The sequence below is a fragment of the Camelus dromedarius genome, chromosome 14, assembly GCF_036321535.1.
Source record: "Camelus dromedarius isolate mCamDro1 chromosome 14, mCamDro1.pat, whole genome shotgun sequence".
In the NCBI taxonomy this organism is placed as follows: Eukaryota; Metazoa; Chordata; class Mammalia; order Artiodactyla; family Camelidae; genus Camelus; species Camelus dromedarius.
Window position 1 is genome coordinate 67,133,202 of NC_087449.1, and position 22,533 is coordinate 67,155,734.

Consider the following 22,533-nt stretch of genomic DNA (forward strand, 5'->3'; position numbering starts at 1 on the left):
AGGACTGGTTTCCTCCTGCCAACATGGTCCTCTCAGCAGCTCCTCCAGCTGGGGACAGGTGTGGATCTGGGTCCCTCTTCTTCCTGAAATGCAAAGCATTTTGCTTGAGAAAGCCGGCCAGCCACACAGCAGGAGAGCATCCTTTTCCATCCTTCTCCGTGTTGCTGCTTTGCTTTCGGTGCCACAGTAATCAGCTGTCGCTTCTTCTTTGGCCGGATCATTAGGGGCACACGTGGCAGATGTCCCCTAGCAGTGTCCTTCCTGTTCAGCATCAGAACTTAGAATTCGGTGGGGAGGGTGTAGCTCGGTGGTAGAGTGTGTGCCTAGCAAGCGCAAGGTCCTGGGTTCTAATCCCCAGCACCTCCATTAAAAATAAGTAAATAAATAAAAATCCAATTACCTCCCCCAAAATAAAAAAAGATAATAAATTAAAAAAAATTTTTTTAAAGAACATAGAATTCTTCAATATTAGCCTTCATCCCTGACCGCTGCCTGCTGTGTCTACGGTCACTGAGTCTATGGCGAAGAAACCGCGTGGTTCCTAGGGTGGCTCTGGACCTTGCCTTGCGTGAGCTTGTTGAGGCCGCAGCCTCCCGCTAGGAGTGGGCAGTGGGGACGGGGCTTGTGCGTGACCGCTGCCACCCTTTGCCTGCTCTCCGCGGCATTTGGGACAGGAGTCGCCTGCCCTAGTTTCCCTGTTGCCTGTTCAAAACAAGGGAGGCACTGATTCTCAAACAGCAGGAAGCAAATATAACTGTGACCTTCTCGAGTTCCCTGGTAGAGGCTGTGAGGAATGGAGCAGGGCCTGGCAGCCCCTTGAAGCTAGAAACCCAGCATCTCTATACGCTGTGCATTAATTGCCAAAAATAATCTTTATTAGCTACCTTAATTAATATCCCTCTGTCCCTGGTCCTGGCCCACAGAGACGCCCACAGGTGTGTTTGGAACCTGGAGGAAGAAGCCAGGCTGTCTAGGGAGGCTGTCGCTCAACTGGCTCCTAGAATAACTTCCTTTGTAATTTCCAAAGGGTGGGCTAGTTAAAATAAGATGAACTTACTATCATTTTCTTAATATAGGAGGCTGGCACCCACACTCCGTCAGTTGGGATTAAATATAGAAATGGGGGCATCTCAAATCGCCACCCACAGTGCAGTCAGAGGCACCAGGCTCTGAGCCGCTAGCGGCTGCTTTGGCTTTGCAGCAAGTGTGACCCAGTCAGCCAAGCGGGCCTGGGAAATAAAATTAAGCCTCTATTTTTAAGCCAGTCAACATGTTGTCAATACTTAAAAAAAAAAAAACCTGTAAGCAGTTAAATATTAGGTTCAGAAATATCTTTGGTCCCCGATGTTTATGTGTTCGTGGCCAAGCAAGCCTTTTCTTTTTCTTTCCCATAATTCCTGGAATGAGTGCAGTATCCAAGGACAGCAGATCCTACAATTTTGCTGTCATCTTTTAAATGGCGAATCTTGGGTAGAAAGGACAGCTCACGACAGACTGTAATTTGCCAAAGTTATCTGCCCATCGTGGTGGCACCCACTGTATCTAAATGGGGAGGAATTGCTGAGGTTTTCCAGTAGGAACCAAGAAAGAGGCATTTTTGAGGAGACTTGGATACTTGATGTTTTTAATGGGAGTGTGAAAACGTAAAGGGGAGCCGTTGGCCCCCAGTGGCAGCGCTGCGGCAAGCGCGGGGGGCCGCTGGACGAGGCGAGGGGGAGGGCCAGTTACCAGCCAGGCAGCTGGGTTTCTGGTTGGTTTTGTGCATGAGCAAAATTTAGTTTTCTCAGTGGACACGCTGATTGTAGTGTATTGGCGTCTACAGTCATACATACAAGGGTATATTATGGTAACAGTCTTTGTAAACGTGTGTAATGGGATGAGAGCATGTGGGTTTTTGTTGTCTTGTTTCTGCAAGGGCCATTTTCTCTGAGCAACAGAGCAGGGGGACCTCAGATGGGACCCACGCGGCCGTGGGGCCAGGGCTGCCCCTCGCCGGGACGAGGAAGGAGAGGGCTCCGTAGTCAGCGCCTCCTTAAACAGGCAGCCCTCCTGCTGAGCCTCACCTCACTGTGCTTTGCAGATACTGCATTTTTTTTTTCACTAACTGAAGGTTTGTGTTAACCCTGCGTCAAACAGGTCTGTCAGCGCCATTTTTCCAACAGCATTTGCTCCCTTTGTGTCTCTGTGTCACATTTTGGTAATTCTCACAATATTTCAAACTTTTTCGTTATTTCTGTTTTTGTTAGGATGGTGGGCTTTGATGTTACTGTTGCAAAAAGATTACGACTCACTGAAGGCTCAGATGATGGTTAGCATATTTTAGCTATAAATTATTTTTGATTAAGGTATTGTTGACAGAAATAATCAAAAAACAATCAATACTAAGAACAGGAAAGAGTTTTTTATTTGAGACACACTGAGGACTAGCCCGGAAGCCCGCTTCCCAGCTGACTCCGAGGTGTGGCTCTAGAGAAGCATGGCTTCCAGCCCAGTTTTCTGTCTGGTCAGAACAAAGAAACGTCAAAGTTTCCCCCAAAAAAGAACAGACCAGCAGGTATACAGCGAGTCAGTACGGCCTTGGCACTGGGAAGGGAGTCCCATCACCCAGGGAGGACCGGCATGGGCGTCCCAGGAAGCGGGGAGTTTAATCTTTGTTTTTAACACGGGTGTTCTTTACTCCTGGTCAGTGTGCCCTTTTCTTTAATAATTAAAGCAGATGTATAATGTATGTTCGATAGGCCACAAACAGGCTATTTTAGTTAACGCAAAATTCACGTTAACTCATGTGTAAGCCAGAATGACTTCTCTCTATCTCGATGTGGGAAAGCTTCTTTTATCAGCGTGTGCGTTGCTTTTTTATTCATGATGCTATTGCACACTTAGTAGTCAGCACTGCAGTGTAAACGTAGCTTTAGTACACACTGGGAAACCAAAACGTCCGTTTGCCCCGCTTCATTTGTTTTACCATTTTTTATTGATTTGTAATCATTTTACAATGTTGTGTCAAATTCGAGTGTAGAGCACAATTTTTTAGTTATACATGAACATACATATATTCATTGTCAACAGTTTTTTCGCTGTGAGCTACCGCAAGGTCTTGTATGTCTTTCCCTGTGCTACACGGTATAATCTTGTTTATCTATTCTACGTTTTGAAATCCCCGTCTGTCCCTTCCCGCCTCCCACCCCCTTGGCAACCACAAGTTTGTATTCTATGTCTATGAGTCTGTTTCTGTTTTGTATTTATGTTTTGTTTGTTTGTTTGCCCCACTTCATTTCTGTATTCACTTTATTGCAATGGTTTGGAACCGAACTCACGGTATCTCCAAGGCGCCTGTAATCTTGGTTTTACGAGATCAGTTCCCTTTCCTCTAAGTAGCCGCCAGAGTGCACTTTGCACGCAGGGCCCCAGAGGACCCGGTTATGAGTCACGCTTCTCCGCAGCGACACTGGAGGGTGCGTTTGTGAGAACAGGCTGCCGGGAGCTGCAGGCGGGGGTTTCTGCCTCCAGCTCTGACCCCGCGGCTTCCCTCGCACCCAGCCCTGAGGGGCCCAGAGCCCTGCCTGTGCAAGGCCAAACCCTTGAATTTCACACAAGTCTAAGTTCTTTGCCCCAGAACATTTTTCTGTGTAATGAGCCCTAAAATCTACCTTGCTGTCACTGTCCGCTGACCCCACCGTGGCCCCCCCGGGAGGTAGAGATCACAAAAGTGGGCAGAGATGGTCCAGGTGAGAGCCTTCTGGAGCTCAGGCCCTGCCCTTTCCCCCAGATCCTCCCCTGCGAGCAGACCTGTCCCGCCATGCTGGGGTTCCTCTTCATCCTGGTCACCGGCTGCCCGTGTCCCAGCACCTGGGACCAATTTGGGCTATAATCTTTTTTTCCCAAGTCTATATAATTTAATTAATGCACCTTCACAATAATACACTTTTTCTTTCCCATTTTAGAAGATGGTTATCAATTACTTAAGGAAATTATTTGAATACGTATTTTTTCCTCTCTCTCTCTCATATTTTTCCTTTTACTCCCCTCTGTGCTGTGGATTAGCATGGTCTGAAGTCAGGGAGCGAGGTTCCACCAGCTCCGTCTTCTTTCCCAGGAGCGCCTTGGCTCTTTGGTGCATAATGTAGTGGTAGACTTGCACGGCGGGGTCATGCCTGCCCCGCTGGCCTGGGCACTAGGAGCTCATGGACTCAGCCCGCGGGTTGTCAGTGTAACACTCGTGTTTCCTATAGGATTTGTGGCTAATCATGGTTCTACCCCGGGAGGGGACTGTCTCTTCAAGTGTGAGAGAGCAAGATGATCTTGAACATTGACTGTGTTACCAGACAAGTCACCCACAGCACACCTGGCTCTGGGTTCCTGTGGACTCGATAACGTGCTTCTCCTGACCCCGCCTGGGACTGCCTGTGATTCTTAACCCGAACAGGGGCCCAGGGACTCGCTGTTAGAGCTGCTTCCTTGGGTTGGTTCAATGTTCGTTTGTTCATTGATTGACTTGGCAATCCTTCCGCAGTGCTGTTGGTCAGGTTTAGAATGGTCAGGGCCGCAGGGACAGTAAGGCACTTCCCCACCCTGTGCCAGCTTCCATGGCCCGTGATGTGCTGGTCTGGGGTGCCGCAGTGCAGCTGGCGGGGCAGCTGGCATCAGGAGCTCAGCCAGCTGCTCACGTGTCCCCCATCCCATCTACCCTGGGCTCGGAGCCCATCCCGGCCGGCACACGCTTTGGATCCTGCAGTATTTTTAGTAACAGCAAAGTCCCTTGTGGAACCTCTACCAGCATTTTGGATAAATGGGCCAAAACTCCGGTTTGAAGGAGCTGATTGTGACTTCTGTTTATTCTTCCATTCTTAACAGTGTCTGCTTTTCTGGACAAGGGGTTAATTGTAGGTACTTTCTGTATTCTAAGCAGCAGTTCCAGTAGAAACTTTCCCTTCCTTTCCAACCTCCAGATCCTCCCCCTCCCCCCGGTGGCCTGGGAGCTCTGGGTCTGTGACCTTCCACCCCTGCACACACTAATTTTACTGCCACCCCCACCTCTCATCGTGATCTCAAGCTCTCTCCCACTATCCAGAGTCTCAGTATCTTGGGATCTGGATCTGGTGCCCTGTGGTTGTGGGCTGGTCCCCACTCTACCCCGAGTGAGTGAGCCTTGGACACGTGCCTGTCTGTGCCTCCACTTCCTGCTTTGTAAAACGGAGACAATAACGCCCACCCCCAACCCTCGCCCCAGGCTGCTGTCCAGGGAGAGTCAGCACTCGTCTATCCATCCACTCATTCATTCATTTATTCATTCTGCACTCAATATTTGCTAAGAGCCCCAGTGCCACGGAGCAGGCCCTGGGGGCCATCGCTGAACAGCAGATGGTGGCTTTCCGGCCCGAGGGGCTCTGAGCCGCATGCTGGCACTGTGCCTGCGCCCGGACCTAGCAGACACCGCTGTGCTCTGCTCCCACCCTCATCGGTGCTCTGTTCCCGTCTCCTGCGCCAGGCTGCATTTTTCTCTCAAAACATCCTGCCTATCTGTCTCATTTGTTCTCAGGAGGACCCTGATGTGGCTGGGTTTGTCGTGTCTCCACGTAAAACAGGACAGCCTCAGATAACAACATTCTGCCGTTAACTTCTAATATCCTCTGTTAAAATGCCCTCAACCGCCCGCTCCCCCCGCCCCACGATTTCCACTAGAATCCTGTCTGTTCGTCACCCTCGCTTCGACTGTTTCTAGACTCTGGACTGGCCTTTCCTTAACGTGAATGACCGTCACTGCAGCAGTGTTTCACGACAGACGTGCCCGTCTCCACCTGGCATCAGAGACGGAACGGGCTGTGTGGATCACTTACGTGCCGGGACGAAGTCCCTGGGAAATGCCTGCTGGACTCCAAGCACCAGCTCGTTCTGACTCCACTTGCAAGTGGGGCCCCGCGTCCAGCTGCTCTAACAGCTCGATTTTTTCTGAGGCAGCTCAACCTAGGAAAACTCGTTCTGTGGGCTCTCTCACTCCCTCTACGAAACTTAAACACACGCATGTGCGCACACGTACAGCCAGATGCACACACGCACGTGCACACGCATGCACACCCCGCAGCCATGACCTCACTGGCGGGTGGTCTGTGGGCCTTGGACTCCACCTTTGTCACCTGAGGAGGTGTGTGTGGGTCTCTCCGTGTTTCCTGCTGTTCTGAGACCTCTCCTGTCTCTTTCTTTTTCTGTGTATCCTCTAAATGACAGATCTCTACTCAGAGCCCTGAATTAAGTCAGGGTTGGGTTTATCAGACCCGTATGAGACGTCCCTGGTCTCAGAGCTGTAGCTGCCGTCGCTCAGAGGACCCGGGGCTCCTCCTGCTTGTTGCTAACCGTCACCTGCGTGTCGCTGCTGTTGCCCCTCCTACTTTGCAGATGCAGAACTCCGGGCTCAGAGAGATCTGCCCAGTCAGGGTCTCCAGCCAGGCGGGGGTGGGGGCACTCATGCCCAGGCATCCCACTCCGGAGTCTGAGCTCTGAACCACTGTTGGGGGTCGGGGGTTGGGGGTTGGGGTGTGATTAATTCAGAGGCCAGGACGTCCCTCCACCTGGATGACCCGGATGCTGCTTTGTGTTCTGACCTCCTTGGTGGGGCCAGGGCGAGGGACTTGGCTGCCAACCTGCACCTGTCCCACCTTCATTGAGGGTCCTCGCTTCGGACAGAAAGGCCAGGAGGGACTTATGCTGGGCTTAGGCAGGGCTGCCCGCGTCCAGCTCCAGTACGACTTAAATGACCCAACAGAGACTCCTCGCAAAGTCAGGTGTGACTCCTTGTCTCAGACCTTGGGCGCTGAGCCACTTGAAGCCAGAGGCTCCCTAACTGGCCGGGCTCCCGGAGCCCCAGCACCCAGGGACATCACCTGGCACCTGTGGTTCTGTTTTCTGCCAAAGAGCTGTTCCCCAGCACCTCATTTGCACTCTCTCTTTGGAACTGGACCTTGTGTGACTTTGAGCGTCATTGTTAATTTGAAAAATGGGGATGCTAATACCTTCCTGCGTGGACTGAGCAGAATGACGCAGTGTCTTTCAAGGTGGCAGGTACCAGCTAACTCACACGCCTCTGCCCCCTCGTCACCGGCTTTATTGCCATCATTCAGCAGATTCCTGGGTAAGAAAAGTCATGGTAATAAAAGCATAATTTTAAAGTCAAGAACCCTAATTTTAAAAAATCATCCTTTTTATTATGGAAATGCTCAAATATACACAGAAGTAGAGAGAAGAGTGTACCAAACCCCGAGGTGCCTCCATCCAGACAGGGGCCTGCCTGTCTCCCACACTCCTCTTAGTGCCTAAAGTTCTCTGGGCTGGTACAGAAGGGGCTTCTGTTCTGTTTTTAGTTATAGTGTGTTTTGTCTCCCCTACACAGTAAAGAAAGTTTGAATTAATCACTGATGTTTAAAAATTGGCAGATTCCTCATAAACATGTAGGCTCCAGGCTTCTCTTGAACTGTCATTGGTCTGGTGGTGCTGGGCCCTAGTTCCTGGGTGGGTGGGTGGGGCAAGTAGGAGGGGCCGAGCAGCTTCCGTCCTGTGGATGGGCCCCCCCCCCGCCAGCCCTCCTCACTGTCTGACACCACTGCCTGGCCCTGCCGGCTTTTGAGTCTACAAGCCCTAACTTCAGCATGACTCCCTGGAGCCTGCTTTTATGAGTGGGTGGAGTCGACTTTCTGCCTCTCTCTGGATTTTTAGAAATCGTTCTGTGTCCTGGGGTGAACATATATAACTTTCTAAGATTTCTGATGGTAACTAGGTGGATCAATATCACTATAGGTCCAAAATGGTTGAATATTGGCAGTTTCATGTAGTTGGACCTAATAAAAGATATGGTTTAAGTTTTAAAAATGAAATAAGAAGTGTAGTACCGTGTTGTGCTGGCGGGGCAGGAATTGGGGGGAGGCGGGGCGGCAGCGGGTGTGCTGTCCTGGTCTCATTGAGTCAGGGAGCTCGAGCCGAAGAAGAGGGCTGCAGCCGGAGGTTTGGACACCCTGGCCCTGCAGTGCCCTTCCAGTGAGGCCACTTTTCTAGTTTTGTTTGTTTCCTTATATAACAGCGTTGTTGAGATGTAATTCACATACCATACAACTCACCCCTTCCAAGTCAGTGACTTCCAGTGTCTTCACAGAGTTACACAACCATTGCCACAGTCAATTTCAGAACATTTTCATCACCCCAAAGGGAAACCTCTTATCCCCATTAGCAGTCATTCCCCATTTCTCCCAGATCACCTATCCCTGGGCGGCCACTCGCCTGCTCCCTGGCCCTGTGGGCTTGCCTGTTCTGGATAGTTCATGTATCCAGGATCCTGCAGTACGTGGTCCTTTGTGTCTGACTCTCACTCAGCAGTGTTTTCAGGGCTCGTCCATGGTGTAGCTGTGTCAGAACTTCGTTCCTACGAATAACGTTCCGATGTATTGATGGATGTTCCCCCTTTCCTTTGTCCTTTCGGCAGTGGGTGTGCAGGGTTGTTTCCACTTTGGGGCTGTCGTGAGATGTGTGTGCACATTTTTGTGTGAATGTGGGTTTTTCTTTCTCTTGGGTGTATACCTGCGAGTGGAATTGCTGGGTCATGCAGCTACTCTGTTTAGCCTCTTGAGAAACTGCAAACTGTTTCCAAAGCAGCTGCACCATTTCCCTCCCACCAGCTGTGTAGAGGGTTCTGATTTCTCCACATTCTCACCAGCACTTGTCATCCAGCTTTCTTTTCGGCCATCCCAGCGGATGGGGTAGCAAAATGTTCCTGGCAGGATAGAATACCTGCAGAAGTTGGGGAAAGGGTTGTCGCTTTGTTGGTGGCCTAGAGCCTCAGCATGGTTATTGTCCCCCGAGGAAGCCAGGTGTTCAGCCTGAGCTTCGACCTGCCCCCATCCTGCACCTGCCCCAGCGCCAGCCACAGCCCTGCTGCTGGGGACTGGGGACGTTGTTTCTGATGACTTATTTCCAGGCCACACAGTTGGCCCCACTTCCCAGTGTCTAACCTGCCATGTGCCTTCCTCTGTGCAGGTGTCACCATGAAGCTCATGGACGAGGTGGCCGGGATCGTGGCCGCCCGTCACTGCAAGACCAACATAGTCACAGCTTCTGTGGACGCCATTAACTTTCACGACAAGATCAGAAAAGGTAACGGACCCCCGCCAGCCGAGAGGGGCTGCTTGGCTGCTTGGGCCCTTTGCAGTCTGCTTTTGGCTCACCCTGCATAGTCTCTGCCCATTTGCCAGACAAGCATTGAACTCTGCTTTAGGTGATGCACCTGTGGAGTTACAGTTTGCTGATTTCTCAGTCTGGTAGAATCTATGACTTAGATGTGATTAGGGCCTTTATCCCACCAAAGAGCAGTGTAAACTCATCCTCTTAACTCGCCCCACGCTCGGAACCCTGCATATCACCTCCCTGGGGGAGTAGGTCCCCCATGATGTATGCAGCAGTTGGGGTCAGAGCAGACACCCCGGGCTCTCTCTGCGGCCAGCCTGCCTGCGCTCCCAGGGCAGCAGTGGTGCTGGGGGCTTTCCGGACACAGAAATCCAGTCCCAGCCTCACCCAGAAATGGTTCCCCTGCTCGGTCACATGAATGCTCATCTGAAGATGCTGTGGCTGTCCCTTCCCACACGTGATTCCTGTCTGTGTTGTGTCTCCTGAGATGAGGCCGTGCGCCCCTGGGAAGTAGTGCTTCACTGTGGGGTCAGGGGGTCCCGGCCGAGAGGGCCTGTGCTGGTTCTGAAGAAGCCTCACCCGGAAGGCAGTCGTTGGAAAAAGCTATCGGTCAGGTCAGCCCCCAGGCATGGGAAGGGACACGGGAGGAGGAAGGCAGGCTGACACTTTGCTGTGGGTCTCTAGAGCACCACAGAGCCATCAGACCCTCTGAGGCCCAGGCCTGGTCCAGCTGAGGCCCAGCCCGGCCGCGTGCTCTCTCCCGAGAACTGAGAAGGACATCCTGAAATTGGGGGGCGGAGGAGTGCCTCCCCTTGATAGCATATTGAGAGCAAGTCAGTCTCACCCACATTGGATTGGGGGTGCTTTCAGGGGAAGGGAAGGGTGGTCTGCAGCACTGTTCTTGTCTGCTTTGCAGAATCCCTTCTCACCCAGTAGGCGTTTGCCATGGACATAGACCACAGTGCTGTTTTAGAATTTGCCCACAAGTATGTCTTGTCTGTCTTGGCCCATCCTCCGTGGGCCTTGGGCTGTGAGTGGCGGCGGGGCAAGCGTCTGGGAAGGGAAGGGCCCTGCTGTGCCAGGTTCTCTCTTTCTGGAACCGCTCCCTGGGCAAATTACTGTGATCACAGCTTCATTGTCAAACACGACTTCAAAACCCACAGTGGCAAATGCACTTACATTCCATGCAACTTGCTCTGTCCAGTGTCTCCCAAGTGCCCTTCAAGAATTGCCAACTAAGAAAAGACGCAGACTTCCCTAGACAAGCAGCCAGCCCCCGCAGCGCCAGCCTCGCCAGCAAAGGTGCTCTGCGGCCAAGGGGGGCCCAGGGGATGAGGGTTGGCCTTGGTTAGGAAGGAGGAGCCGCTGAAGGGGCCCCGGCTCTTCATCCTCAGTCCCTCGTGTGTCCTCCCAAGGGAGAAGGTGAGGAGGTGCGTGGTCAGTTCCTGATCAGTAGGAACTGCTGTTTTGAGGGAAGACCGCGAGCCCTGGTCAGAGCAGAGTGCTTTCTCCAGGGCAGGCTGAGCGGCATGGAAGCTGGGGGGGCATCGTGGACACAGAGGATAATTTTCTTTTCTAAGAGGGTCCTCTTATTCCAAAACACAGAGAAAGGGAGCTTCGTTTTCACAAGCCGTAACTTCTGGCAGGACGGTCCACTGTGGATGGAGTGAGAGGGAGAGGTGGGCGGCAGGCTGGCCCCTCGGTGGCGTCTCAGCCTCGGCCTTGGCCCTGTGCTGCCCAGGGCCCCAGAGCTGGGCTCCCGGCCTGGGGAGCTCTGGTGGGCAGAGAGCTCAGGTCACGTCTTGTTTTGTGTATGAAGAACGGGCCACACCAAAGTAACAGTTACGGAGTCTGGCCTATTTCTGTGCCATGTCCTCGGGGCCGTTAGACACTGTCACACCTTATTTGTTGTTTTCCCGAGGAATGTCCCCGTGTGAAGTAGCTGGCTCCTGCTCCCCTCTCCCCGCCCCGGTCACTGCCACCCTGGCTGTGCTACCTCAGAAACGGGGTTGTCCCGTGTCGTCCTCGATGCCAGGGGACGGGGGTGGGGGCCCTGCAGGCACTACTGCTTCCCACGGCCCCTGTTCTGGGGACATGCAGGGTGCGGCCGGCTGAGCCTGGGTGACCCCGCCGGCTCTTGATTCTTGGCAGCGAGCAAGGGGAGTGTGTCAGGCTCTTGGTGACGGAGTGGGATTGACATTCCCGGTTCTTCCGCTTTGATTTCCTGATGCGGATGTGCTGAGATGGCTGCGAGCCCGCGGGGCTGTCCAGGGCGTGGCCTGGTTGTTGCCGCGGTCCCCAGCCCGGCGCCGCCTCCTCTGGCCTCGCGGTTCCACTCCCACGTGAGGGGGCCGAGAGGACCCAACCCACAGCCACCCCTTGGGTGAGGCGGCCTGGCTGCACCCGGGACTCCCGATGGGAGCAAAGCCCCACCTGCTCAGGGGCTTAACGCAGCAGTGCGTATCCTCCCGCGTTCTGGAGGCCGGGCGTCCAAGATCGCTCCCTCCAGGGACTCCGGGGAAGGGTCCTTCCTCACCCCCGTTTCTGGTGGCCCTGGGCGTTCCTTGGTTTGAGGCTGCCTCCCTCCAGTACCTCCTTCATCTCCCTTCACAGGGCCTCCGCCCCTCTCTCTTCTCCCTCTGTGATTCATAGGATGGTTGTGGGAGGATTTAGGCCCACTAGGATAATGGACTTACCTTTGCAGGAAGGTGGGGGGTGGGGGCTGGCAACTCACTGCAGATAATTTCTCTCCTCATTTCCTCTCCTGCAAAACCTTGGGTGGATACAGTCTCTTCTGTGCCCCAAACTGCCCTTTTCCCTTCCTACTGCCCACATGGATGTGGGTCCTTCCCTGGTGAGAGCCAGCGGTCGGCTCAGCGCCAGCCCAGCGGAGTGGCTCTGAGGGGTCCAGAAAGGAGGGGCCCCTATTCTGAGTAGGGCAGTTGCACAGCCAGATGGGGAGCAGCCCTGGGACCCAACCTGAGAGCAGCTCCACTGAGAAAAATCGAGGGGCCCCGTGCTCCCCGGCACTGGGCACCTAAGAGGGACCAATGGCTTTTTCTCCAGATGGCAGAACGAGGAGCAGGGACGTGGATGTTTAGTGATGGCAGGAAAGCTCAGGACGTGGACCAAGGGGTTGCCCTTCTCTTGTTGGGCATAGAGTTAACTTCCTCCTAAGTTGAGTGTAAAACTTAATCAGCATAAGGACTGTTTTTAAAGTAATGTTATTTTTATGGAAAAGGTGCCAGCAGGTGGTCCTGGGCACACGAAGGTGACTGAGCAGGTGGGCTCCCTGGGTCCGTGGCCACCACGCAGCAGCTGTCCACGGCCAGCACCTGGCCTTAGCGGGCAGTGCCCACACCTTCTTGTTGGGGAAATGCCTGAACGTCACCCTGGCCGTATCCCATCTCTCAGACACACAGCCCGGGGTGTTCCCTCCCTCCCACCACCCATGAGCAGCATCCTCCTGGGAGGGGTGCCCCCAGCCCTAAGTCTGATGTGACAGTGGGGAAAAGCCCAGACGTTACATTGTGTCGCCAGGGACACATGCTGTCTGTATGAGTTTCTGATCGATGCTGTAACAAATTATCACAAACTAGTGGCTTAAAATAACAAAACTCATTCCCTTACCGTTCTGGAGGCCAGCGTCTGAAAGAGGTCCGCAGGCTGTGCTTCCTGGAAGCTCTAGGGAGAATCTGTTTCCTTGCCTTTTCCAGCTTCTAGAAGCTGTGTGTGTTTCTTGATTTGTGGGCCCTTCCTGCAACCTCTGCTTCTGTCACCCCTTCTCCTTCTTACTCTGACCTCTTGCCTCCTTTTTTTAAATTTTTGTTTCTAGGCATTTATTTTTTTTAAATTTATTTTACAATATCATTTTTTTTAATACAAGTATAGTTGGTGTACAATATTATATGTTACAGGTATACAATATAGTGATTCACAAATTTTTACAGGTTATTCTCCATTTATAGTTATTATAAAATATTGGCTGTATTCCCCACGTTGTACAGTACATCCTTGTGGCTTATTTTATACCTTATAGTTTGTAGCTCTTAATCCTCCCCCCCCCCATCTTGCCCCTTCCCCGTCCCTCTCCCTACTGGTAATCACTCATTCCGTCTCTATATCTGAGTCTGTTTCTTTTCTGTTATATTCTCTAGTTTGTTGTATTTTTTTCTTAGATTCCACATGTAAGTGATATCTTACAGTATTTGTCTTTCTCTAACTTATTACACTCAGCATAATGCCCTCCGAGTCCGTCCATGCTGTGCGCCAGAAACTAACACAACATTTTAAATCAACTGTACTTAAGTTAAAAAGCAAACAACCAATCAGCCAACCCATTTAAAATATGAGCAGAAGAACTGAGCAGACATTTTTCCAAAACAGGAAATGCAGTTGGCCAACAGGAACAGGGAAAGTTGCTCAGCATCACTCATACCAGGGAAATGCAGATCAAAATCACAATGAGACACCACCTCACCTGTCAGAGTGGCCATCCTCAAAAAGCCTCCGGCCTCCTTATAAGGACACTTGAGATGGCACGGAGCCGTCCGGATAACCTGGGGCCATCTGCCCATCTCTAGGTCTTTAACTTAATCCCATGTGCAGAGTCCCTTTTCCATGTGAAGTGAGATACTCGCAGGTTCCCTGGATTACGGTGTGGGCATCTTGGGGGCCATTAGGATACCCACCTTTGGTGTCTTAGTAGATGGAGTGACTCTCAGACTTCCTCAGTTGAGCATATTTCATTAGAAGAGCAGCTGGAGTGGAGAGGAAGCCAGGCCTTTGGGTTGACCAGCTTCTGCAGACGTCAGGCAGGAAATTCGGCCCCTGGGGTACCTCCTTACTCAGGAGAGCACTCCTGTGTACGCTACCAACCAAATGCCAGGCCCAGCTGTGACCTCACCTGTCACTCGGGAGGGTGTCCGTCAGGAAGCCATGCCTGCAGCTTTGTAGCATGAAAACTTAGCCCAGGAGGTCAGAAAACAACTTTGAATTTCAGCCATGAAGGGTGTGTGCTGAGAGGCGGGGCTCGCTGCACCCTCACATGTAACACAGGGGGCTTCCTGGGCGGGCTGGCCACAGGTGCAGTCACGTCTCAGTGTCAGCTCCTGCACCACTGCTAACATCCCAGGCCCCAGGGAGGAAGGGCAGGTTTGTTACCGTGTTCTTCGCCAGCTGAAGAGATGGGACACCCTTGCCAACAGTCGCCCGCGTTATTCCTTTAGTCAGCATCAGAAGCGGCTTCCTGCCCTGTGTAAACGTGCCTGCTGCAGAGAAAGGAAAACGAGGGGAGTGATTTGTTTCAAATGTCACTTCTTATTATTACCTTTTCACCCCCTCAAGACACTGCAGAGGGTCTGCGGACACACTGCCCCCTCGGGTTTGAGATGCCCTTCCCCAGAACGCTGTTACAGAAGGGCGCTCAGACCCCACCAGAAATGACCGTCCTGGGCTTCTGTCCACATGACATGGTCAGTGTGTGGAAGTGACCTCCCCAAGGGATGGTCACTCATGCGCCCATTTGCAGATGAAGAAACCAAGGCACAGCAGGTTCCTGGCTTACTCCCTTCTTGGTGGCTGAGCCACGTTCAAACCCAGGCCTGTGGGACCCCAAAGCCCAAGGAACCCAGAGCTCCTCATCAGGGCACGGTAACCTGAGGGAACTGCAGTCTCCTGGGGGTTGCTTCAGGCCCTGAGAGCCTGCCTCCCGTGGAGACACTTGTGGGGGCTGTCTGTGTCAGGGTTTTTCACCTGTGCCTGCTTCAGAGGCTCGGAGGAGAACTGAGCGGTCCCCCCCTGGCCTCCTTTCCTGGGCCCAGAGTGGCTCCAACACCCCGCCCCTGTCCGAGGCAGCACATGGTGCCCAGCGGGACATGGGCAGATCACACCACTTTTAAATAAACTAGCCATGCTCCGGGTGGATTCGGACGTGTGACCTAGTGGAAAAGGCCCCAGGCAGTGTCTCAGTGCTCGGGCTGCTCAGCCAGGCTGAGCGCATCTCCACTGCCCCCCAACGGAGCGGCCCTGCGCGCATGGCAGGTCATGCTTGCTCTGGCAGTTTCTGAGACAAAGTGAACTGCAACCAAGTTAGACCCGAGTCGGGGTTGTCCCCCTACTCAGACGGGCCCCCACAGTGTCCCAGGCCGAGGTTGAGGCTGGCCCAGCACGCAGGAGGTGAGCCGCCCTTCCCGTGACCCTGCCCCCGTGCCCAGGGGAGAGTGGAAGGAGCGTGGTTTCGGGGCCTCGCGGGGCCGCTCGGGCCGAGGGTGACCACGGTGCGAGTTGAGGCCAAGCGTCTGCTGGAGGGCCCCCATCCGGCTGGGGTTGGCCGTGGCCTGCTGTCCACACTTGGGCCACATCCCCACTGGTTCAGGGGTGATAGGACTGCCAGACTGGGAGGGGGACGAGCATCACCAAACAGACAAGCTAACAAGCCCACAGGTACCTGGAGCTGGACGCCCTGAAGGAGAGGAGGGAGCCCTGTTCTAGAAAGAGCCACGGGGGCGCCTGAGCTGCCGTGCAGAGGGCGGACCAGGTACGGCACTGGGAGCAAGAGGCAGCGTGGCGGTCTGTGGAGTGGATGTGTTTGCTCCCATGAAGCTGAGACCCATCACTGGTAACCCCCCACCACTGTGGACCGGCCGCTCCGGGCCCTCGGGTCCAGTGGCTGGAGGGAAGGGAGGAGGGAATAGGGGCGAGCCTTCCTGACATCCTGGAGCTGACAGACAGTGGACATGGCTGGGGCTGCCCTGAGGCGCCCCTGACCACCCCTCCCTCGGCAACTGACCACAGACCCCAGGGTCGCGAGTGGTGGACTTCCCGAGCCAAGGGCCGGGGGAGGGGAGGTCCTGAGCCCAGGAGGGGCCTCCGCAGCACTGGGGTCTCTCCTTGTCAGTTTCAAATTAGGTCCCAGCCCCTCCGTTACCGAGTCCGGTTTCCAGCTTTCAAGCACCTCCCTGTGGCTGGCCAGCCAGTGGTAGCTAAAGCCCGTGGCTTGTGAGGATAACGATGTTGCCGTCCCTGAAGGGTGAAGAGACTGGCGCTTTGACTGTAATAGAAGTTTTCCCGACTTTTAGGAAGCAATCGTTGTGCCTTGTACTGTGAGTGCCACTTGGGGCAGCGTTTTCTTCTGTGTCTAATGCTCGCTGTTAACATACATCGTTGTTTGAAGTCGTTTTTTGCTTTTGTTTGGTGTGGCAGGTAACTAGGTTTCTATTTACTTATTTTGACTGGAAGTACTGAGGGCTGAACCCAAGACCTTGTGCATGCTAGGCACACAGTCTACCACTCCCCCTGAAATCATTTTTAATTGGAATTTTCTTTGGATTTCTACCCAAAATGAGACGTGATCACCATGCGTTTGCCGTGGTGGTTGGTAGGGGACTTATGTGGGGGACAAGGCAAGGATGTGTTTCTGTTTGTTCTTCAAAACAAACGGTGGGCAATGAAAGGCCCCAAATTCACTGCTCCCGCATCCCTGCCCCTGGCTGGGGAGTTCTTGGGGTTTCCTCCCTCTTGAGGGAGGGGCTTGTCCTGCTTCTCAGCCTGTGACCCCAGTATCTCTGTCTGGTTGTAGGTGAGGGGACACTGGCTGGCACTGGGGGCGGCCTGATCGGGACAGGCAGGGGCGCCGGAGACCCTCAGGGACGACCACCTTCCCTTCCCACTCTCTCACTGGAAACGGCCCATAGGGGCCACGTGAGGGCCCTTCCCAGGGTGGGACCCGGCACTTTGCATGTTGCTGACCCCGTGGCCTTTCTTCCCCCCAGCAGTGGCTGCGTCTGACCCGGAGAGCCCCCTGTAAGTACGGAGTGAACGCGGCACGGAGTGTCCTGGTGCTTTATAACACGAGTAACCGCCGCCGCTTCCAGCCTGCCCACACGCTCACCCCTAACAGTCCCGTGCTGCCTCGATGTGTCTGTCTAACTGGGTCTCCACACGTGCTTTGTGGGGCCTGTCTCCACTGGGGTTCCTGGGTGTTAAAAGCTCCCTGCAGCCAGCCCTGGTTCTGGGGAGCATTTCCCAGTGTCCTGCGTAGGACTTGGGCAGGAATCTCCTTGAGCCCGAGTGCTGGTGGTGGTGGGGCTGTTCTGAGCCCCCGAGGGAAGCCCCAAAGGATTAGTGCTGCCTCAGGGTCCAAAATCACACCGTGGGTGATGGTAATGATGGTACCCGGTGCCCCCCGCCCCCAGGCTGGAGCCGCGGCAACTGGCTCATTTCATGTTAGCCCCGTAGTTACCCTGTGAGGCAACCCTGTCTGTTTACAGGAGAGAAACCGAGCTCCACGAGATTAAGTCCAGGGAAGAGGGTGCCGAGGACGGTGTGGGGGGCATGACTGGGAAGGTGGGGAGCACCTAGCAACTGTGACCTCCTCCTCCTCCTCCAGAGGAGACACTCCCAAGGTGCAGCCACCGGGATATATACTTGGGACCCCAGGGGTGTGCAGAGAGGTCGGGCTGGGGTCCTAAGTATAGGAGTGTTGTGGGAACGCCTGTCAACCTACAGGGAAGAAAGTGCTGGTGTGGGAAGGTGGGGAGCACCTGGCGGCTCTGACCAAGGACAGGGCATGTCGTGGGAAGGCAGGTGTCCGAAGCTCAGAGGAGAGGCTGGTCTGGTGGGCAAGACTGACAGGGAGGAGGGGACCCTGACGGGACAGACGCGGTCCTACCTGGACGGAAGGGCAGGGGAACGCGGGCTGAAGTGCAGACTCCAGGGGGGACTTCCGACCACGGTAAGCGCGGCAGTTGGGCCTGACCCTGTGTGTGATGCCGTCAGCCCAGCATCGGGAACACCGGAGCCAGGGGGTTGGGGTGGGGCGGGGGCCGGTGAAGGAGGGTTCTTCAGTGGTGCTCAGAGTACAGAGAACGTGGCGGGGCAGCCTCGTGGCTCCAGGGGCACCAGTAAGGCCGCCGCGTGCACAGTGCAGTGGCAGATTTGTCCTGAGCCTGCAGAGGGGGCTGGCCCCCAGGGCAGGAGTGACTGGAGGCACCCGTCCACAGACGCTGCCACTCCTGGGGGTAGAGACCCACGCTTAGAGGGGATGGGTGGGTCTTGATGGCGGCTGCCAAGATCCCTTCAGCTCCAAATGTTTATGTAAACGACGAAAGGAAACCCTGCTCACTGGAAAGGTAATCCGTCAGGGGCTACTAGTTAGGCAGTGCGATGTTTTGTTGTTTTAATGTCCTAGCAGTTAGCAGAAAGGTCTGTGCTGTCTAACCAGGTGTCTTTTAGTGTCCCCAGTACCGCTGATGTCTGCGCCCCTCCCCGCCAGCCTGGCCACCCTGGGCCGGAGTCTCCCTGACCCGCTGTCTGTGCTCTGCAGGCTATGTCATCACCATCTCTGGGCGCATGACCTTCACGAGCAATAAGTCCATGGAGATCGAGGTCTTAGTGGATGCCGACCCCGTGGTGGACAACTCCCAGAAGCGCTACCGGGCCGCCAGTGCCTTCTTCACCTACGTGTCCCTGAGCCAGGAGGGCAAGTCTCTGCCTGTGCCCCAGCTCGTGGTGAGTGGCCCGTGTGTCCCTGGGAGCAGCCGCCCTCCCCTGCTGGGCTGGCCCCTTGGTGCTCGCTGGGCTCCCAGGAGAAACCAAGTTACATGAGTCCATTCTGGACACCGGGTACAAATGCTAGAGTAGGGGTGGGGCCCTCCCAGGGGCGAGCTCTCTAGGAGCCCTTGGCCCAAGTGTCCTGCATGATGGGAACCAAACCAGACCCCAGTACCTCGGGGCTGGGAGTCTGGGCCTCATGGCCTTTCGCTGCCCCAACCCCCTGGGGCTGGGCTCTGCCCTGGGTGTGCAGGCGGGCAGCTGCCGTCGTGAGCAGAGCTGGGGGTCTCTGGCCCAGGCACGGGTCCAGGAGGGTCACAGCCACCAGCAAGCTTTGCTCAGCCGTGGTCCCGGGCCCCACAACTCCAGAGGCTGCTGCTGGGGCTGTCGGCGGGCAGGCTCACTAGCGTTTTCTTAGCTGGGTGAGCAGAAGGTTGGCTTCACTGACCTGTGACGCTTTCCCTCCCTCTTGCCCCCGCCCCCCACCCCAGCCCACATCTCAGCTCTCGACACCCGCAGGCCCCCCATGCTCAAGGCCACAATCCCAGAAACTTTCTGGGCTCCTGCCCCCTCATGCCCACCACTGCCCAGTCCTGGCAGCACCACCTCTCTCCCAGCCCAGGTCGCTGATGGCACCTAGGGCCACCACAGCCTCCTCCCTGGTCCCTCCCTCCCTCTCACACTCACACACACTCCACTCTTCACAGCACCTGGCTGATCTCATTCTCAGCTCTTAAGATCTTGTCACTTCCCTGCTGAAACTTTGGGTCCTGGTGCATTTAGAATAAAATCCGTACCTAAGGCTCATGACTTGAGGCTGCGTGTGCCCCACCCCAGCCCACCTCTGCCCACCGCAGCCTGCTCCCTGCCCTGCCTGGAGCCACCTGCTGCCCCTGCACAGGCTCCTGGCTACCTGTGGGGCTAAGTCCCCTCACCCCCGTGTGAGCCCAGTGTCATCTCCTTGGAGGAGTCTCCTTGACCTCCCACCCAGAGTGTCCTGGTCACAGTCTGGCCTCACCCCTCCCTTCTGTAAAACACCATTCCCCCGACTGAGGGGCGCTGGTCAGTTGCCGCCTGCCCCTCCCCCACTGGACTGAGCTTCACAGAGTGTGGAACATGTGCTCCTAATGGGTCACTGGGGCCTGGGACAGTCCTGGCACTTAGTGGGTGCGCTCTGGAAGATGTGTGAATCCTACTGTGCGCCAGGCCTGCCCTTGAGCATGAAGCCAAGTTGGGGAGGAGAGACAGGCGGTGTGGGCGCTCGGAGGAGCAGGGGGAGCGCGCTGCGCCCAAGGCCTTCCACCTGGGGCAGGGCGTGAAGTGGTGCCAGGGCGGGGGCAGGAGCCCCCAGGAAGGCCAGTGGGGCCGGGAGCCGCGCTGGGAGGTTCCAGGAGCTGGAATCCCAACAACTTGGCAAGTGCCAGCCATGCAGGAGCCTGAGGGCAGCAGGGGTCAAGGCCGGGCGTGGAAGGGGGGCGGGGTGGGGGCTGGGGTGAGGCACTCGTAATTGTGTATTGAATGAACGCATGAATGATGGGTCCAGATTCCCCTCGAGGCTGGTGAGCCTCACAAACTCCCCAGCAGTGCCAGTCAGGGTCACTGCCCCACCTGGCATGTGTCCTCATACCCAGCGTCTCTGAGTCCTCTGCCTGCTTCTCTCAGCCAACCTCATCCCAGCCCTGGGAGCCGGGCTCCCCTGCTCGCTACTCTGTTACACAGGTGAGGACCCCCTCGGACCAGCCAGGCTGAGGCATTTGGGGAAGGTCACGCAGCTGGTCCAGGGGAGCCCGGGTTTGCACACTTTCTGTTGCCGGGTGTGGAGAGAGCCTCCGTTCAGGCTGCTCCTGGTTTCCTCTTGAGCCAGACCCTGCATCTGTTACTGGGGGCAGCTCTTCTGGGACCAGGAAGAAACCAGAACCCTGGGCTATAGTCAGGGTGAGGGCGTGAGGGGCAGAGAAGCCTAGGCGGTGAGGGTCCCGAGCGCCTGGCACTTTTGTGTAAGCGGCTGGCAAGTGACTCGGGCTCCTGCCAGTCTGAACCCTGCTTCCAGAAGTGCCTCGCGGGGCCCCAGCTGCCCCCACAGCGTCTGCTCCCCGTGCAGATCTGCGCCTCCCGGAGAAGCGTGTGTACGGAAAACCTCTGTACCAAGTAAACAGGTTGCATGTAAGGTCTCACTTCCTCACACAGCCCAGGCACAGGGCTCCCGCTTGCTTCTTCCTGTGCCCGAGGATGGCCGCCTGCCTGGCCAACCCTGGCCTGCCCGTCACCAGTCCCTTCTTGGTAGCTGCAGAGGCGCCTCCTTTCTGGGACCTCAGTTCCGTGGGGGCGGCACCTGGCTCTGGTGCGGAAGCCATCCCGCCTCGCCAAGGCTGCCGTGGCGGCAAGGCCCAGGGGAGCCTCAGCTGCCCTGAGGGTCCTCCCTGTCCCTCCCCCACTCTCCACACACCTTCCCACTCACTCTTTGCTGCATTGGGTCCTACCCCGGGGTTCCAGTGAGTCAGGTGGCAGGTCATGATCCTCCTCTGGACATTGGCAGGGGCTGCACAGAGGAGGGTTGGGGAACCTGGCCTTGGAGGATGAGGGTGCCACCGTGTGAAGGAAGGAAGGAAGAGCCAGGGTGGGCGCCATCCTCAGGCAGGCACCGCACTTCCGACGTGCCTGTCACCGCCGCCCCCCGCTGCCATACGAACCCTGGCCCTGCCACCCGGTGACCAGGCCTGTTGGTGTGGGGGTCCCATCAGCCTCGGCCTCTCCCTCCCGATGTCTCCAGCCCCACAGCCCCCAGCCTCGGATCTGTCGTGAGAGTTCCTGGGCCCAGTGCCGCCTCCCTGGGGCCCACCTCCCCCTTGCTCCTGCCCCCATCTCTCACTCCAGTCCCAGGCAGGGGCCCCTCCCCTCCGACAACACTCCTGACGGAGCCCCCCTGGGCCTGCCACACCTGAGCGTGAGGACCGGGACGCTCGTCCTGCCGCACCCCCCCCCCCCACCGCTGCCAGGCACCTCGGCAGGATGGCTTCCGCCCCCTCAGTGATGCACGTCCGTGCCCCTGATCTCTGCAGACGGACCTGACCTTCTCTGACCTTGACCTTCACAACCATGTGTCTCTGGGTCTTGGACTGCTTATTCTCAGAACCCTTCCTGCCCATCTTGGCCCCAGTTGCAGGCTTGCCCTCGTTTTCTCCCAGACCCTTGTCCCATCTCTCTCCATATGGCCAGTGTCCCTTGGGGACACCAGTCAGCGTGACTGCTCCCAGCATCTCCATCCTGGATACTGAGTTCCCACCACACACACACGAATCCTTGACCTCTCTCCTCCCCACCTCCCGCCCTCCCTGGCCTCCAGCCTCTAGCAGGGTGGCCAGATCCAAGGACCATCTCCCTCTTTATCTCACTGGCCTCTCCCTGGCTTTGGTACAACTTGCTGAGCCTCGGTGAAGCCTGTGTTCCCTCTGCAAGGGACTCCAGTGTCCAGACAGCCACGCTGGGGTCCTCTGAGCATGAGGCTCTGATGGACCCTGACCTTCCCTTCCTGGGAGGCTGGGCCCAGGCCCGGTGCCTCATCTGTTTACTCCCACATCAACTGCCCCCTCTGCTTCTCTCCACAGGGTCTTAGCAGGCATTTCAAACACATATTATTCTGAATTAAACTTGTAGTCTCCAGCCACCCCCCAACCCCCGCAAAAATCCCACTCCTCCTGGTGTGTTTCCTCTCCTGGTGAGTCTGGGAACCCAGCTGGCTCCTCTCTCCTGCTCAGCCCCGCGCTGCACGCCCGCCTCCCTTCCTGCTGCCCTCGCTCTGATGCTACGCTGTGTCCG

General features: G+C 55.8%; 1 protein-coding gene across 4 annotated transcripts in view; it reads left to right on the forward strand.

Annotated features, from left to right (window-relative positions):
- The window catches only part of ACOT7 (acyl-CoA thioesterase 7), a 90,558-nt gene that overhangs the window by 54,988 nt on the left and 13,037 nt on the right, over positions 1-22,533 (forward strand). For all 4 annotated transcript variants that reach the window (XM_064494124.1, XM_010998481.3, XM_064494125.1 and 1 more), the window contains exons 7-8: positions 9,019-9,135; positions 18,491-18,675. In XM_064494124.1, the coding sequence (XP_064350194.1) occupies positions 9,019-9,135; positions 18,491-18,675 (302 nt within the window). The remainder of the gene's footprint in view (positions 1-9,018; positions 9,136-18,490; positions 18,676-22,533) is intronic.